General features: G+C 31.9%; 1 protein-coding gene across 1 annotated transcript; it reads left to right on the top strand.

Annotated features, from left to right (window-relative positions):
• The first annotated feature begins 10,007 nt into the window (after positions 1–10,007).
• Positions 10,008–11,218, top strand: LOC141710883 (heavy metal-associated isoprenylated plant protein 23). The gene is made up of 2 exons (XM_074513381.1): positions 10,008–10,436; positions 10,685–11,218. The coding sequence occupies exons 1-2, from the start codon at positions 10,280–10,282 to the stop codon at positions 10,984–10,986; spliced, it is 459 nt and encodes a 152-aa protein (XP_074369482.1). The 5' UTR covers positions 10,008–10,279; the 3' UTR covers positions 10,987–11,218.
• The last annotated feature ends 5,916 nt before the right edge of the window (positions 11,219–17,134 follow it).

Here is a 17,134-nt window from a genome sequence, read left to right as displayed (position 1 = left end):
TCACCCGTAGGGACTATATTGAGTCATCCGTCGGGACTATAAACCTTATCCGTCGAGTGCTACATAATTTCACTAAGTAAAATCTACCAAGGTGTTTTGTTCATGTAATTATCAAGTACACAGCATATACACAACAAATTCGGCCGCATGTATATAACTTAGATATGAAATGCTCTTGGTGTCGATTGGAGAACGAAGATGTGAATCATGTCTTATTTGATTGTGATTTTACAAGGAGGGTATGTAGGGATGTTAACGGGTCGGATCGGATCGGGTTTTATAAGTTCCAAATCCGATCCATTATCTTTCGGCTCGGTTCGAGTTCGGGTCCAAATATTGAAAATAAAGGTCTAGATCTGATCTTTCGGGTATTTTCGGGTTTCGGGTCAGTTTTGGATTTAATTCGGATATTTTAAAAGTAATTAAATAAAATAAATAAATTTATATTATTATAAAAATATGGTACATAACACATTTTCATTGAATGGTAAGAATACAAAAGTAGTACTTTATATATTGTCCATAAAGGGTTGATGTCTTAATTTCCTAAACCTAGGTTAAAGGTTTGACTTAATTATGCGTGTTCGTTTATTTAACTAAAAATAAGTACTCTACATGTTCGTTTATTTAACTAAAAATAAGTACTATACATATCTCTTCTATATATAATAAGAGAACATGGTGGTAATATTCATGAGATTAAAAAGTCTCACTGAAATGACTAATTTACCCCTATACTTTAAATTTATATAAAAGAGGTTGTTGGGAGGAATTGAACCCGAGTCTTTACATTCACAAGCACATCACCTTACCACTACACCACACTATTACTTAAATTTTTCATTATACACATAATATGTGAGTGTCCTAAATAGCGACAATTTATTTAACTTTAAATATGATTACAAAAATATTTGTAGAGTTAGTTTTGAACAATTAAATTTGAGATATAAAGTTAAGCATAGTATATAAATGGATCATTCATTTATTTATTAAACAATTTTTAATTTGAAATGTATGTCTCATACATTTTTAATACATATTTTTAATAAATAATAAATTATACATATAATTAATTTTTTATATGTTGAAAAGAGATACACTTATATAAATAATATTTATGTGTACTACATATTTAGATAAGTTATAATTAGCGTATTTCGATTTATTTCGAATTCAAAATTAGAACTTGACCTATTTTTCAAAAAATACTTGAAAATTGACTAAATACCACATCACTACCTAGGTTCAAATTAAATTACGAGTTCAACTAGAAAATCTTACCAACAAAGAAAAGTTTTGTGATATCTTATGTTGGTAAAAATTAATATTTTTGAGGTCTTTATAAAATTAAGTCAATTGATAATATGTATCAAAATTACTAGCTTCAAAATCAGAATTTTACCCATTTTGAAAAAATACATGAAATTTGACTACATGACCCAGCCGAAAATACATCATCACTATATGGGTTTAATAAATTTAAATTACGAGTTCGACGAAAATATCTTACCAATAAGGATAAATTTTATAATATCTTATATTAATAAAAATTATTATTTTTGAAGTGTTTATACGATCAAGTCAATTGATATTATGTATCAAAATTACTTACTGGCTGGTTTTACATTATTACATCTGGAACTTGACTCAATATTTAAATATATTCAAAATTTGATATGAGATGTCACAAGCTCTGTTAAAACTACGAAGATATAATAAATCGATATATTTATAAATGTTTCACTTTAAAAAACTTAGGTTTAAAATATTATTCAATGATGGTGAATTTATAAAAAGGTGCTCCTAAAGTCCTATTATTTTCATTCTCTTTAGAAAAAATTAAACTACAACTTTAAAGTAAAATTAATAATTTTCATTAACATGTGATTTGAAAAATGGTTCGACATTTGATGTTTCTTCATTAAAAATAGTTTATTTATTATATTATTTAATTAAAGATATATTTATATTCAAATATTTGTGAGACAAATCCTAAATTTTATATTATTTAATTTGATATAGTTATTATAAGTAATCATATACATAAAGTCCCTATTTTTTGTGGAGTTCTGGAGTCCAAAATCCTAACTTTATATTACAATCCAACCTAATGGTTCAGGTTTTATGTTTCTAATAATTTAAAAACTAAAATAATAAACTACATGATATAAACGTGTGTTATGTGTTATATCATTAATGTTTAGCAAGTTGAATATTTACGTGTTCTACAACGTGAATACATATATTCTTCAAACTGATCATGTTCTATAAAATCATTTGTTCTGCAATGTTTAGCTTGTCAAATGTATAATATTTGCAAGATATTGATTAAAATAGTGATATTTGTAGAACATCATTCACATTATAATACGTTTTACAAAAATAATTATACTATTTACTTACAGAACATATATGAACTCCCGTACTCAACTAAAAATAAGGACTCAATTGAACTTAACTCATATATATATATATATGTGTATAATATTTGCAAGATATTGATTAAAATAGTGATATTTGTAGAACATCATTCACATTATAATACGTTTTACAAAAATAATTATACTATTTACTTACAGAACATATATGGACTTCCGTACTCAACTAAAAATAAGGACTCAATTGAACTTAACTCATATATATATATATATCTGTGTGTGTGTGTGAAATTTGAAAATTATAGAATTCATTATTTTGGAAAAAATATATTTAAAATTAGCAATTATAAATTTACAAAAAAATATTTAGTGTTGGAAAATATTATACAGCTATTTTGAATTATTTGAAAAAGGTTAAAACTATAATGTATTTTAATATTGGATTTAATCCGTGTTATGCTATCTAAATAAAAAAAATTAATATTAGTCAATATTTTGAAAGAATTAACAAGTTCAACTGATATTTAAAAAATCATCAAATTGAAAATATTTAATTTTAGAAAAATAATATACAATGTTATCGAGTTACATTAAAAAGAAATATTAGGATCGTAAATGAAAGAAACTTCAAAATGATTTTAATGATGATATTAGTACAAATTTTTCTTCAGATTCTTGAAAAGAAATTATGAATATCAGTAGTTAGTCTTTACGAAATATGAAATATTTTTATGTCACATTCATGACTACATGAATGTGATATTGTTTGATTGTCAGTGCTACTACGACTACGATATATAAATAATTGTAATTTATTTATTAGATAATTATAATTTTTGAATAATCATAAATACAAGTTATTTGAGTAATTTACTGAATAACAATTAGATATGTACATGACGAAGATATCTAGCATATAAATTAATGAGACCAACATTATTTACTCGAAAATATAATAAATAATAATTTACATACATACACACACATGTGACTTTATCATTACCAATAATAAGAGATTCAATTTTAATGGTGTATTTCAGAGTTATGAAATATATACTAGAAGAAAATAACAAAAGTCTTTTATGTTCTGAAAATAAGAATGATCAATTAAATTTAAGTTTTTTCAGTGTGTTGAAAACTAAATAGATTATGTCAATTTTAATTTATGATTTGACAATTATCTGACATCTTATAAAATTAACTTTGTATAATAGAGAGGATTAAAAGCTAAGTACACGGCCGATATCAACTTTAGTTAATAAATTAAGACATTAGCAATGATATTAAGTCAACATAAATGTTGCATTACAAAAATAATATTTTTGTTAAAAAAATAAACTTATATTAATTATAGTGTAAATTCTACTTTGTTGAAAATTACAATTGCAGGTCTTGACCACTTTAATTATGCATTACTAATCCTTTTAAATTAGGCAAGGTAATTGTAAATTATTAATGACTTTAGTAATAAAATATCTAATTATTCCGGGTTTATTTGACCAAAACTCAAAAAAATTACTCGACTTGCAATATACATATATGTTAAATTTTTTAGTTTCTTTTTATAAACATATTGGCAATATTTGATGGATTAACTTCAATATTATCCTTTTACAGGTACAGTGACTACCCTGTTTGTATTCATTTAGTAAATAAAAATTACATGACATAAATAAGAAAATATGTATTTAGATTAATGAGATATATTAAAAACGTTATGAACGTTATTAATATTTTACATGAAAATCATACGCATTGATAGATACTCAACTTGTATTTGATATATTTTAGACGTTATACAATATTTATTAATAAGAAAATGATCAAGAATTTTACTAATATAATTGTATGGTGTACAAAAAAAATCTAGAAAATGACCCGTGCCTCGCATGGGTTATTATGCTATCTATGTGATTCAATATTAGCGTCAAATATAATAAATTTAAATATAAATAATTATCCAACATATCGGTTATAAATATTAAATTCAATTATTCGATGTATATAAACCATGCATTATTGTTATAAACTTATGTAAGATATGAATATGTTATCGGATATTTTTCGAGTTTCGGGTTCGGATCGGGTTTGGAACGGATCTCGGATCACATGTCGGGTATCGGTTCGGTACAACGAAGATCCAAATCCAGATTCAAATTTTTTCGGGTCTAAAAATAAGATCCGGATCCAGATCCAAATCCAAAAAATCGGGTTCGGATATATCCAAACTAATCGGAATGGGTCGGGTATCCGCCGGGTCGGATAAAATTGCCATCCCTGAGGGTATGAGAATCTACAGGTATGGCATACTGGGTCCGAACCATTGTTGGAGAGACAATTCTGGAATTATTCAAAATATTATTTAGTAGTGTAACAATGGATCAATGTGTCTTGTTAGCTTTAATATGACGGAGTCAATGGAACCGGCATAACATGTGGGTATAGAGCATAATTGATGGTTTTGTAGTACAACTAGTGCTGCAATTAATCTATTGACAAATTGGACGTGAACCCAGCTAGAGCGTACTAGACAAGCATTAACATCCAATTCAAATAGCAGAAGGTGGCAGATACCACAACGAAACTGGGTGAAGATCAATGTTGATGCAGCTATATTTGCTGATCTAAGAACTATTGGTATTGGAGGGGTAGTTCGAGATGAAAAAGAAGGATTTTGTAGGGCTATGTGTAAACAGATGGAGGCTTGTGGTCACCTAGTGAGGCTGATGCTTTAAGCCTTAAGGAAGTGTGTTAGTCCCAAAATATCGTAGAAGGGGGGTTGAATATGATACTTACAATTTTTTTGTTTGTTTAAAGTTCTTCTTTAAATATACGGAATCAAAATAGACACAAAATAATTCGAGGAATATATTATTTTATTAATATAAATCTTGAGATTGGTAAATCAAATAAATGATTAGATACAATAAATTCAACAGCATAACAGTATGTTTACAAGTTTAATAAATAGAGTCTTCAATGGAGCTTCGTAAAGACACAGTAGGTTGCTGAGGAGGATAACCAAATGAATTAATTCATTCTACTACCGTTTAGTGTAGTTTTCACAATCAATCTATTATGTAGCTTTCTTACATCCACAATATTATAATTGTGTTTATGAATTTAAAAAATTAACCAAAGTGTCTAGTTGTGCCTAGAGTGAAGGATCTGGGGATCCTGTTGCGCCTAGAGAGGAAGGCTTGATATCTTGTTGCGCCCAGAGGTGAAACAGGTTCCATGCCTTATATTATATTTTTACTTGAGCCAAAAGATGAAGAGAGAGACTTGGGAATCAATCTCTCTTGCGCCAACAGGGAGACTAGATTCATGCCATAGAATATTCCAACACTTGCGCCAAGAGGAAGGCACTTTCTCTGCCTTAGAAAATTAAACTAGTTGCACCAACTAGGAGAAGAGATTTGTATTATATATTCATTTTCTGTTGCGCCTAGAGTGGGAGTGCTTCCACACTTAGAATATTTTCTAGGTTTATGAAATAAAGCTCTAATCTTTCCCTTGTTAATCCTCTCTTTTCTGTAGTAGCCTGATTTCTTCTGAATAATTAATTAAATCATTTTCTGATGTGCTGACATTTAGTGCACCGGTCTGGTTCACAAACGACTCGCTTTGAATTGGATTTACTCAATTCTTTTTATAATTCTGAACTGATACAGCCATTTGGTCATTCATTGCTTCAATCACTGAAACTTTTGATCTTCAATACTTTAAACAAATATATTTCATTGTCACTAGAATTCTTTTGACATTTTATTCATCACAGAGGCTTGAACATATTAATGAACTTCTTTCCACGACTTGTTTACGCACTTAAATCATTAATTTCATGTTTTGATTTTTTTGTATTTATCCAATCTTCATCTTCAGAGTTCTTGTACTTCACAGTTAATATTATTTATCTATTTCTGTTTCATGTTGAGTTATAATTCCTCGTTTACATATTACATTACATTATGATTTATAAAGTGTTATCTTGAACGATACAACAAAGCTTTACACGATGTGTGCTGGATATAGACTCAAATTTTCTAGCAGAGGCGTGTAATAGTAATTCAGGGCGTTCTTATTTCTATTCTATAATTAGTGATTGTGTTGAGTTGTTTAAGCACTTTAAAAATGTGCTAGTCCAATTTGTGCATAGGTATGCGAATGAAGTTGTTCATGTGTTAGATAGAGTGTCTCGTTCTATGCTAGACTTACATGAGTGGGGTGATAATGTTCCCATCTTCTTATCAGATGCACTTATTATTTATTACGCTTGGTTTGGACCTTAGCATCATTTTCTTTTTCCAAAGAGTGTAGTTCCGGTTCGAGCGAAACGAAAGCCCTTTTAGATTTAATTCAAGTATAATTATTTCACAAAAAAACTTACTCCCAATGTTATAAAAATCGATAATCGAAAATGATCGGTGAAATTTTTTTACTCCCAATGTTATAAAAATAAACTTACTCCTGATGTGAAAATAAAATTTTAATTTATAGAAACTAAATGATAAATTATTTTTAATTTTAAAAAATAATTTACATAAATAATCTTTTTTATGGTCTAAGATTCAAATCATAATTGAAATGAGATTATGAAATGAGAATAAAAGAGGGAAAGAGAAATCAAATAACTAATGGGGGTCGAGAAATAAGGTTTGAGGAATATTGGATAAGCCTAAAATTAAAAAAAGGGAAAGAAAATAATATTTTTTACTAAACAAACATCAACAAAGTAAGGGTCGTCTGATTCAAGATGTGTTATTGTTAGGAATATGTTGTGAACTTAATGATAAATTGAACAAAACACCTTAGTAGATTTAACTTAGTATTTTTGTAACTCTCGACGGATGTTTTACTATAGTCCCGACAGATGAACTTTATAGTCCCGACAGATGACAACTTAAAATCCATCGAGAGTGTAGCTTATGTAACAATAAGTATTGTAGCACATTTCTGCAAACAACAATATTTTAGTTGAGTAGATGTTGTAAGATTCTTTAAGTCATGTTGACTACTAGATTGATATACATAATAGGTTGGCTAATTGTAAATATAAGATGTTTTGTAATTCTGTATAAGTGAAATAGAGTCAAGTGGCAGAAAGACTCCCGACGGATGATCTACAAAGGCTCCCGACGGATAATCAATAAGGCTCCCGACGGATGATCAACATAATCCCGACGGATGATAATATTCAAAATAGCAGTTGATAGTGACAACACAGTCACATGCGTCGGGTGTTTGCAAACGGAATGTGGCAGCCTAATTGCAGGATTCAGATAACAAAGAAACATTACCATTTCCATGCAAATATGAAGATATTCAAAAATGTTGGATAAAGTTATGTAGCAGCATGAAGTTAGACTAGATATAATTTTGTTTTATTGTCTTGTCTTACTATCATGTAACTTGGTGATATATAAATCAAGAGTAGCAAGTAGAACAAATAACTGAGTAAGCATTATTTTCAGAGAGATAGATAAAGCTGTATCTGTTAAGAATCTCTTTGTAATTCTGTAAGTTCTCTTGTAAGCAGTTGTGTGCTATTCAAGCATCACAGAGTTCTCAACTTTATATATATCTCTGGTGGATAAGTTAAAATCCACCAGAAAGTTTTAAAACCTTGTGTTTTATTGCCTTGTGTTTTGATTTCTATTATTTTTCATTCCGCACTACTGCAAATCAAACACAGTTATATACTAAGTAAGAACATTCTTAAAATCAGAAAAAGTAGCCAGAATTACATTGAACCCCCTTCTGTAATTCTTGTTGCATTGTTTGGGATTAACAGTTATCAGGTTGTAATCAGGAATCAGATTAAGGTGGTATGGGTTGAGATATCATGTATTTAGTTGAGTGCTGGAATGAACATCTTTAAATTAAAATATTTTAATTCAATAATTTTATTTAATTAAATATATAATTTTATTTTTATTTTAATATATTTTTGGTTCATATATTAATTTTGGTATTATATACATTTAAATGCTAAAACAGAAATTAAAATAGTAGTTATAAAGTTAATTTTCATACCGCTCTCTCATAACAACATTCACACTTGGGTATGAAAAAACCCATACTTTGAGGGTGTGAGTAATGTGTATTAATTTTTTTTTTCTGAACCAGGTATGAGATTGAAATTACTGAAATTAATATCTAATTCCAGAATTTGGCGAACCAATCAACCCCTAAATGAGTTGAGTTATTTTTTCTTTCTCTTTGTTTGAATACTCCAACGGAACGTTTGGATAAGTGGGAGAATTGGAAATGAGAGGAATCGAATGGGAGTTAATTGGAATGGATATGAAATGGTTATCTAGAAATGATAATTTTAGGGAATAAATAGTTTATAATTCAACTATATAATGGGAACCATTAAGTTTCAATTCTTAACGATCAAATAACCAATACAAATACTATAATATGAAATTAAAATTCTGATATTCGTTTAATGATCTCATTAATCACGATCCAAAGCTATTTCACAAAAGTTTCGTAGGTGAATCGAGAATAACTAAATGTGTATAATATTAAAATGGGAGTGTATGATTACTTGAGGGGTTACCTGGCTCAATACTATACAACATAGAGGTGGCTTCCACGTACCAAATTCGCATTGTACCTGCTCCAGATATATATATGACTGGCACGCGTTTGGAATTTCTAAACTAAGGGCAAAAAAGCTCAGGTTCATCATAAAATTAACGCTCATAAAATGCATAACCTTTTTTTTAGGAATGTGTAATAGACTAGATATGTTTATCCAGAAAATATTTTAGAAATTTTAAATTGAAATTTTACCTTTTTGTTTTCAACCCAGCGGTTACGGACAATGGCAAGGCTGCTGAGGCACAGGGTTAAATTATTAAAGCCAGGGCCAGGGTAAATAGTAAATACAAAATATAAACGGTAAATATCAGTATTGGTCATTTACCAGTATTGGTTAACTCTGAGAAGTACTTGAGTGCTCGGATGGTAAATCAATTCGAATTTAAGCTAGTATTCGATCAAATATTCGAATGCTAAAAACTAAGTATTCGATAAATCGATCAATTACACAATTTTTTTTAAAAGAGTTTTACAAAAATACACAGGGGCCATGGCCACCACCCAAATTTATATACTGCGCTAGTTTGAACTTGGATGTAAAAGTCCTCTATGTAGGGTAACAGTTGCAGCTAGCAGTAGCACTGTAGCAGGCAGGCGCTGTAAAGAAAAAAGAGACCGGGGGAAGGCAGCTTTGGAAACCTTTTAGTTTTACCTCCTTTTCTTTTGTTTGATTGCTTTATAGTCGCTCCGTCTCGTAATAATCTTCTTGTTTTGACTTTTCGTATTATTCATGATAAGTAATTGATTACTAATTTACGTCTAATTTATAAGATCAAATGAGTGATTTTGTTGTATTCGTATTTATGAATATTTTAATACAATCAAGTTTTTATATTTAATACTAATACGAAATTAAAAATATTAACAATTAAAAGTCTATATTAACAAAAATGTTCAACACAAATAAAATACATTTTTAGGGACGGAGGAAGTAGTAGTTTATACTTTATAGTTTAATACCAACTTATAATTATCTCATTCTTCTAAACCAACGGAACTCCCTTGGAAATTTCTCATGTTCCGAGCCCTTATCTCAAGTAATTCCTGTTGTCTACTAGCAGCACAACTTAATTATTATGTAAAATAAAATATATTTCTTCTCTACCCTCCCAATATATATCTATCCTCATCCCAGCACCCTATTTCAAATATCTTTAGCCCCTCAAAGCCTTTGTTTTCCTGACAAGCACTCTCCTTTGGGTTCATTTACTTTCAAACAAGATTCTTCTAAAACCTTTCAGTACCTACAAAAGTATTTACTCAACCATTTTCTTGATTCATTCATCATGGGTGTTGGAGGAACTTTGGAATACATATCTGATATGATGAGCAGTGGGCATAGTCATAAGAAGAGGAAACAGATGCAGACTGTTGATCTCAAAGTTAGAATGGACTGTGATGGCTGTGAGCTTAAGGTCAAGAAAGCTTTGTCTTCTTTAAGCGGTTAGTATTCACCTACTACAACTTCCTTGGTCCTTTTCCTTCCTCAACCCTCGTATGCATATTTATCGTCTTTCTTTAACACCTCAAGATTCCTGGAGAGTTAATAACTTAACATAAAAATAATCAACGTAGTGGTTTTAAGTTCGAATCCTACCTATCCACTTTTAAGTACATCATTTGTAGTGTTATGTTTGATAAATATTAGGTGTTCATGGTGCTAATGTGTAAAAAATTATATATTTAAACAGGTGTAAAGTCTGTGGAGATAAACAGGAAGCAGCAGAAGGTGACTGTAAGTGGATACGTAGAAGCAAACAAGGTGTTGAAGAAGGCCAAGTCAACAGGAAAGAAAGCAGAGATATGGCCTTATGTACCCTACAACCTGGTAGCTCAGCCTTACTCTGCACAAGCTTATGATAAGAAAGCTCCTGCTGGTTATGTCAGGAAGGTTGAAAACACAGCACCAAGTGGGACTGTCACAAGATACAATGAGGACCCCTACATCAATATGTTTAGTGATGAAAACCCAAATGCGTGTTCTGTCATGTAAACAAACTGCTAGCCAGCTATATATATTTCTATATTTCTATGGTTTTTGTATGTAGGGTTTTTGAAGTTTGGTTTGATGGTCAGAGTCAGAGTGGTTATGAATGGATGGTGATTTAGAACTACTGTAGGATGTTTTGGGTAATTTGTATAATGGTGATTTCAAGGACCAAGGGTGGTTATCATATTTTATGCACTATAATGCCAATATATGTAGTAGTATTGTTGCTTTTTGAGTACTGTGTTTTCTCATGCATGATGCTATCTTTGAGTCTATGACCTATGTAGATTTATGTGAAAATTCTTTTTAACCACTGGAATTACACTGTCACGAGAACAGTACAATCATGTCCAATATAGCACAATCATGCACCTGTAGCATTAGCACAAAATATACATTTCTCCTGCTATGAGAAAGTAGTAATGATTTTTCATCAACACCCTTTCTTTTACATAGAAAATGCAAATAAAAACTGACCCCTCATCTGAACTTAAACCAGCTGTACTTCTGGATAATGAGCAAGAAACAGAGGCTGTAATTGGGATGAAATGTTTGTAATATTTTGGCATCATCATGCAGTTTTGGTGCTGGAGCACGGTTGATAGAGCGATTAAAAGTTTATCATGTTGTGGTGGTGAGTTCGATCAAGAACGATACTCATTTTGTAAGTTTATAAATCATATTTGTTAAAAAAAATAGTAATTATACAACTGACAATTATCTATAAATTATATAAAAAATAATAATATAGAATGGCGATAAGAAACAACAGAAGAAATAACTATTGGAAAAAATATAAGCAATATAACAAAATCTGACCTTCATTCTTGTGAACCTATTGGAACCTTTGAAATTTAGCAAAATAATGACACCCTTTATCTCTTGGGAGTTGCAAGGCTTGAACTTTATAAGTTATAAGGTCTTATAAGTAACAGCCGGCAGGTATCTTTTTTCAGTGGAGTGTTTTGAAGGGTCTGAGTCTTAGCATAGACACTGACGTAGATCATGTAAAAATTTATCAATTGAGGATTACCCTAACAAGAAAGAAAAGTTAAAAGTAACTTACTTTGTGTTTGTCTAGTATGTGTTCATGAACAACACTAAAATTTATAAAATTTGGATTATTTTGATTGATGTGTTTGTTGTAAATATAAGGATTTATAATTATTAAAAAATATTGATCAATCAAAATAAATCACAATTATAGAAGTTTTTATTTATTATGTGCCAAAAAAACCGATTTACTTTTTACACTTCTCCATAAAGTTGGCCAACAACTAAAGATTTAATATATTATCTTGTTACAAGGAATTCACTGCAAGGAGGATGACGGTTATTGATAAGGTATTGAGTAAGACAAGTGCTGTAACTTATTTTATATGAATTAATTTGTCCATTTTCTGTCTAATAAAATAGGAGGTGGGTTGGAAGATGAAAAAATAAACAAAGAAGAAGGTGGTCTATGGTTAGGCAACAAATTGCCAATCAAGCAAAAACAGGTTGTAGCACTGTTGGCTCCAGAAAATTGAAAATTTACCCTGTCACCACCTCAATTAGCCAACTCATGCTAATACAAATATCTGTCCCTTTTTCATAGACCTACATATATTTTCTTAATGCAATTCCTAATAAAATGATGCAGACTACTATGTGTATTCAATTTTTAAGTCAAGATAATGAATGCATTATACAAATACAAGTAGTAGTGAGCTGGTTTAATAAAGACAAATTACAGAGAAACTCAGGTCATTTAGAAAAGGAAACAAAGGGGTTACATGCCTGAATCAAGGAAGTTCAATTATTTGAAGGGAGATGCATAGACAAATATGTTACGGAATAAATGATATACTTTTATATTAGGGGAGGTTTGCTAAAAAAAGTAACTAAAGCTTGAAAAAGTGTTTGAAAGTGTATATATAACTATTATTTATAAGTGATTTAGGGGTTTATATAATTTTATGATGTGTTTGGCATAAGTTAAAATATTTACTTTTAAGAAACATTTTAATTTTTTATTTCAAGAATTCTAAATTAAAAGATTAATTATTAAAACAATTATTTGAAAAAAATTATCAAAAGAATATTGATTATTTGATATAAGGATTTTGAATTAGAAAAGGCATGGTTTGCAATTTTCAGAAAACAAATTGATCAAATAGAGAATTAGCATGGTTTGCAACCGGTGGAAAATGACGACATCTAACATTGGACTTTTTTTTGAGAGTATGTAACTTTGGACTTTATTAACATAGCAGGACTGAAAGCCCGTTCGAAACTGGTAGCCCCAGAGGAAGCAAGAGGTCTAGCGGACTTAAAAGCTCAACGTTCTCGGAGAAAGCGTTGCCAAACGGCCACTGAGATTAATCAACGCTGGTAATCATCAATACATAATGTACAGTGACGTGGAAGTTAGAACACATTCACATTTACATGTCTGTTAACATATAGTACTATGTTATTGTTGACACATTATTATAATTTTTTTACAAAGGTACCTTAATTATTATTAGTAAACGGATTTTTTGCACAAAATAAGAATTTACGGCGTCAAATTTCAAATTTTAATTGGTCTTTCAATTATCAGTGTTAATGAACCCCCTTATTCACATCAATTCCACCAATAAATATATTTCAAATTCACGAAATTTAGTATTTAATGGGTGCTCATGAACAAACTAGACAAATCCGTTAGTAAAATAAAAAGAGTTCCTTGTTATATTATTTGATAGCCTATAATATCACAGGCTCAGCGGTAAGAGCCCAAGGCCCAATAAGAAGGGCCCTAGGACCATTCATCAATAATCCTGGCAGACCCCAGGATACGTGGCAATATCACCACCGCCCAGGTAGCCCGGACCTAGAACGTTCCTACGGTCTGGATTCAATAGTACACCAGCTCATCATGGCGTCCACACGTCCTACAGTCCAAAAAATACAACTACGGTCAAGATCAAAATGTACAAACCCTTAAACCCTAATGGGAAGCCTATAAAAGGCTGAACAAAAGGGATACAAGGGGTTACTTCATCTCTCATATAACCACATATATACACACACCACAATATACCCGTATAATTCCCGTTTTACCCCTTTCTCCTTCAAAACCCTTTCTCATTCTCACGCCGGAGGTGCCGCGGGGACGTCACCCCCTCCGGTTCTGTTTTGTAGGCTCCCACCCTACAGCTACACCACACGCCGCCATTATTTCTTTCCAAATGGAGTTTGAGTCCGGGTTTGACAAGGAAGGGACCCCGAGGTGATTTGGGATTATCATTGGCGCTAGAAGGAGGGGTCGAACCTCCGTCCAGTGGTGTTCATATCTGCCGCCATTACTCCTCCCAGGAACTCAGAATACTTCTAGTAAGAACTTCACTCCCAATCTCTCAGATCTACTTTTTGCCCAGAACTTGCTTGCTTTAAGTACCGTTAATAGATCTTGTTTAGCCACTCTAATCGTAACATTGTAATAGTTCCGGAGCTCTCAGTAGTTGATTACAGCGTGCTTTAGATCTAAAATATATGTATTAGTATTTGAAATTGTGAGTTATATTACTATAAATTTGCAATTTTGTTAAACAACCATGACGTCAAGAAAGAGCAAGGCAGCTGTTTCCGCCTCTTTTCTTCCGCCTCCGCCCCAACCCAGGGACGGAGAAATGGAGGATGTGGATGAAGGGCCCCCCATAACCCATCCTCCCTCTTAAAATATCTAACCAGGGGATCAAAGATTAACCATTGAGAAAGCTTCTCACAAGTATGCTGAAACTTCAGCCAACCCCTGGGGGAACATGACCCCGGATCAGATACAAGTTGCGATGAACCTGTGGAAAGAAAAGCATAATGTCGAACCTGAGACCCGCCCAGGGGATCATGAGGAGCGTTCTGGGGAGTCCCGGGGGTCCGTTCTGGATCGAATTGCAAAGAACCTGAAAATACCCCCAAAAGATGCCCGGGATGAAATCAAAAGAGCTGCCCTCCGAGAAAGGATTCAGAAAGAAGAAGAAGCCAAGGCTAAAGTGTTATACACAAAGCATGCGCTAAAAAATTCACGCAAGTATACGCGTTTGCAAGTAATATAGAATAATTTCTAGTTCGTTCCCACAGAGACTCTGATTAATTATATTTAATTAACACTTACTCACCAATGTATGATTATTCTCCAATGTCAAGACAATAACAATTAAGGTTAGTTAACTAATAATTACTACGAGAATTAAACACTTGAATTAATAATATCAAACACACATGAGATCCTGACTTCATTACTACTTCATTCAATAGTTATTGTCATTAACCTTAGCATGTAATGGTGATGATATTAATCGAACTACACGAAACTGATAAACGCCAACTTTCGTTGTACGAATACCATTCTACCAAACATCCACAATTAAGATAGAAGTTGAATAGGCATCAATTATGTTGAGACCCTATATGTCTACAGAATTTGACAACATAACGATTTAAGCGCAAGTTATTCATGATGATTAAACATGGCAAGTAAAACGTTTTGAGTTACCCACTAATCATGCATACAATATATGAACCTATGCTAGCATGGCAAGTTCTAAATCTCAAGATTCACTATCGCTTCACAATAGATTAACAGGCTATCTTACATGTTCGCGACGCACATAAGACGAGTAAGCACAACCTATGCTAGATATCATACAATCACCACATACCAAGGTATTAAATAATTAACTAAAGAAATCCATAGTAAATCCGCTAGGATCCCATGATCACAATTAGCCCATAATAGAACTCATCGTCACCATGGGTTCATATGAAAGCATGATAATAACACAATGATATAAACTAATAAAAATACTTAATAAATAATGAAGTACGTCACAAGAGTATTAAGGTTCAAAGCATAAAGAAAACTAGCATCCACAGTTACAACGAATTAAAAGAATCACAAGATAAACGTATGCTTCCTCTTCTTCGTTGTTGCGTGCTAAAACGGTCTTCTCAATCTTCTTGCCTTCGCTCTTGATTATCTCCTCTATGAAGAAAACGTCTTCCCATAAGGTTTATATAATAGCCCAAGAGAACCAGCACTAACAGAAGCCCAATTGGACTCGAATTAATAAAATCCAGAATCTGAATTTCCGCATACAGGCGGTCGCCTGCATCCTCCACATGGGCGCCTGCTAGCAGGCGGTCGCCTGCTACTAGCACGCGGGCGCCTTCAACCCTTCTGGAAAATTCCTTGAATTAATTCTGTTTTTGCTGATTTCTTCGCTCATCAACCCTAGACTGATTCCAAGTACTTCCTTAAGCTTTATTCGATGAAAACCACCTATCAAAGCAAGTTATACCCTGAAATACAAAAACACTAGAAAACGTGTCAAATACACAAAATACTCGAGTTCAAGACACCAATTCAAGCCGTTATGAGACGCTCTAAGTGGTATAAAATGCCACTTATCACACCCCCAAACTTAAATCGATGCTTGTCCTCAAGCATCAAAGACTCAAACTCAGAATAAAACATGCATGAATGCAACTATATGAATGCAGCGATCCCCATCGCGATGACTAAACCAACCAACACATGACATATCAACAAATGCAATTAGGCGACTAAAGATCAATCAAGTCACGCAAGCTAACATACAACCAGAAACGTGGTGTGTGCGAATGCTTAACAAATAAGCTTCGAAACTAGATCAATTACCATAACTTAATTATTCTCAAGGCAATCACAAGCTTATACGAATAATATATTCTAGACACAAAATGACTTATAACACTTCAAAATTATTGGAGTTTAATACGGAATCATGCTTTTATTCAACACATAAAACAAATGCTGATTTGATCGTGCAATGAGTGAGGTCCACAAAAGACTTATGCAATGGTATCCATTTAGCGAGCGTTAGGTTAGCGGATCCCAGGATATAAAAGCCCTATGTCACTAGGCACAAAGTCCCCTAAGAACTTAATAACTCGAATACCAAAGAGCTCACTCGTGATCAATTGTTCATTAACCATATTTTTTCTTTTTTTTTGATTTTGTTTTCTCTGAGCAAGTGCGTTTCGCTCCATCTTGCTCAACCCTAGACTACTCGTATACAATACGAGCCGACTACTAGCCATTTGACGCCTAGCCACAACTAGCAATGAATTCTAATATTTTATCCAA

The sequence above is a fragment of the Apium graveolens genome, chromosome 3 (assembly GCF_009905375.1).
Source record: "Apium graveolens cultivar Ventura chromosome 3, ASM990537v1, whole genome shotgun sequence".
Taxonomy (NCBI): Eukaryota; Viridiplantae; Streptophyta; class Magnoliopsida; order Apiales; family Apiaceae; genus Apium; species Apium graveolens.
This window is presented reverse-complemented; position numbering and strand designations above follow the sequence as displayed.

What these genes read in the sequence shown, in the direction of transcription:
- LOC141710883 (XM_074513381.1), top strand. Translation starts at nt 10,280, where the DNA reads ATGGGTGTTGGAGGAACTTTGGAATACATATCTGATATGATGAGCAGT. An exon ending in AGCTTTGTCTTCTTTAAGCG is followed by an intron (nt 10,437 to 10,684) that starts GTTAGTATTCAC and finishes ATATTTAAACAG; the next exon opens with GTGTAAAGTCTGTGGAGATA.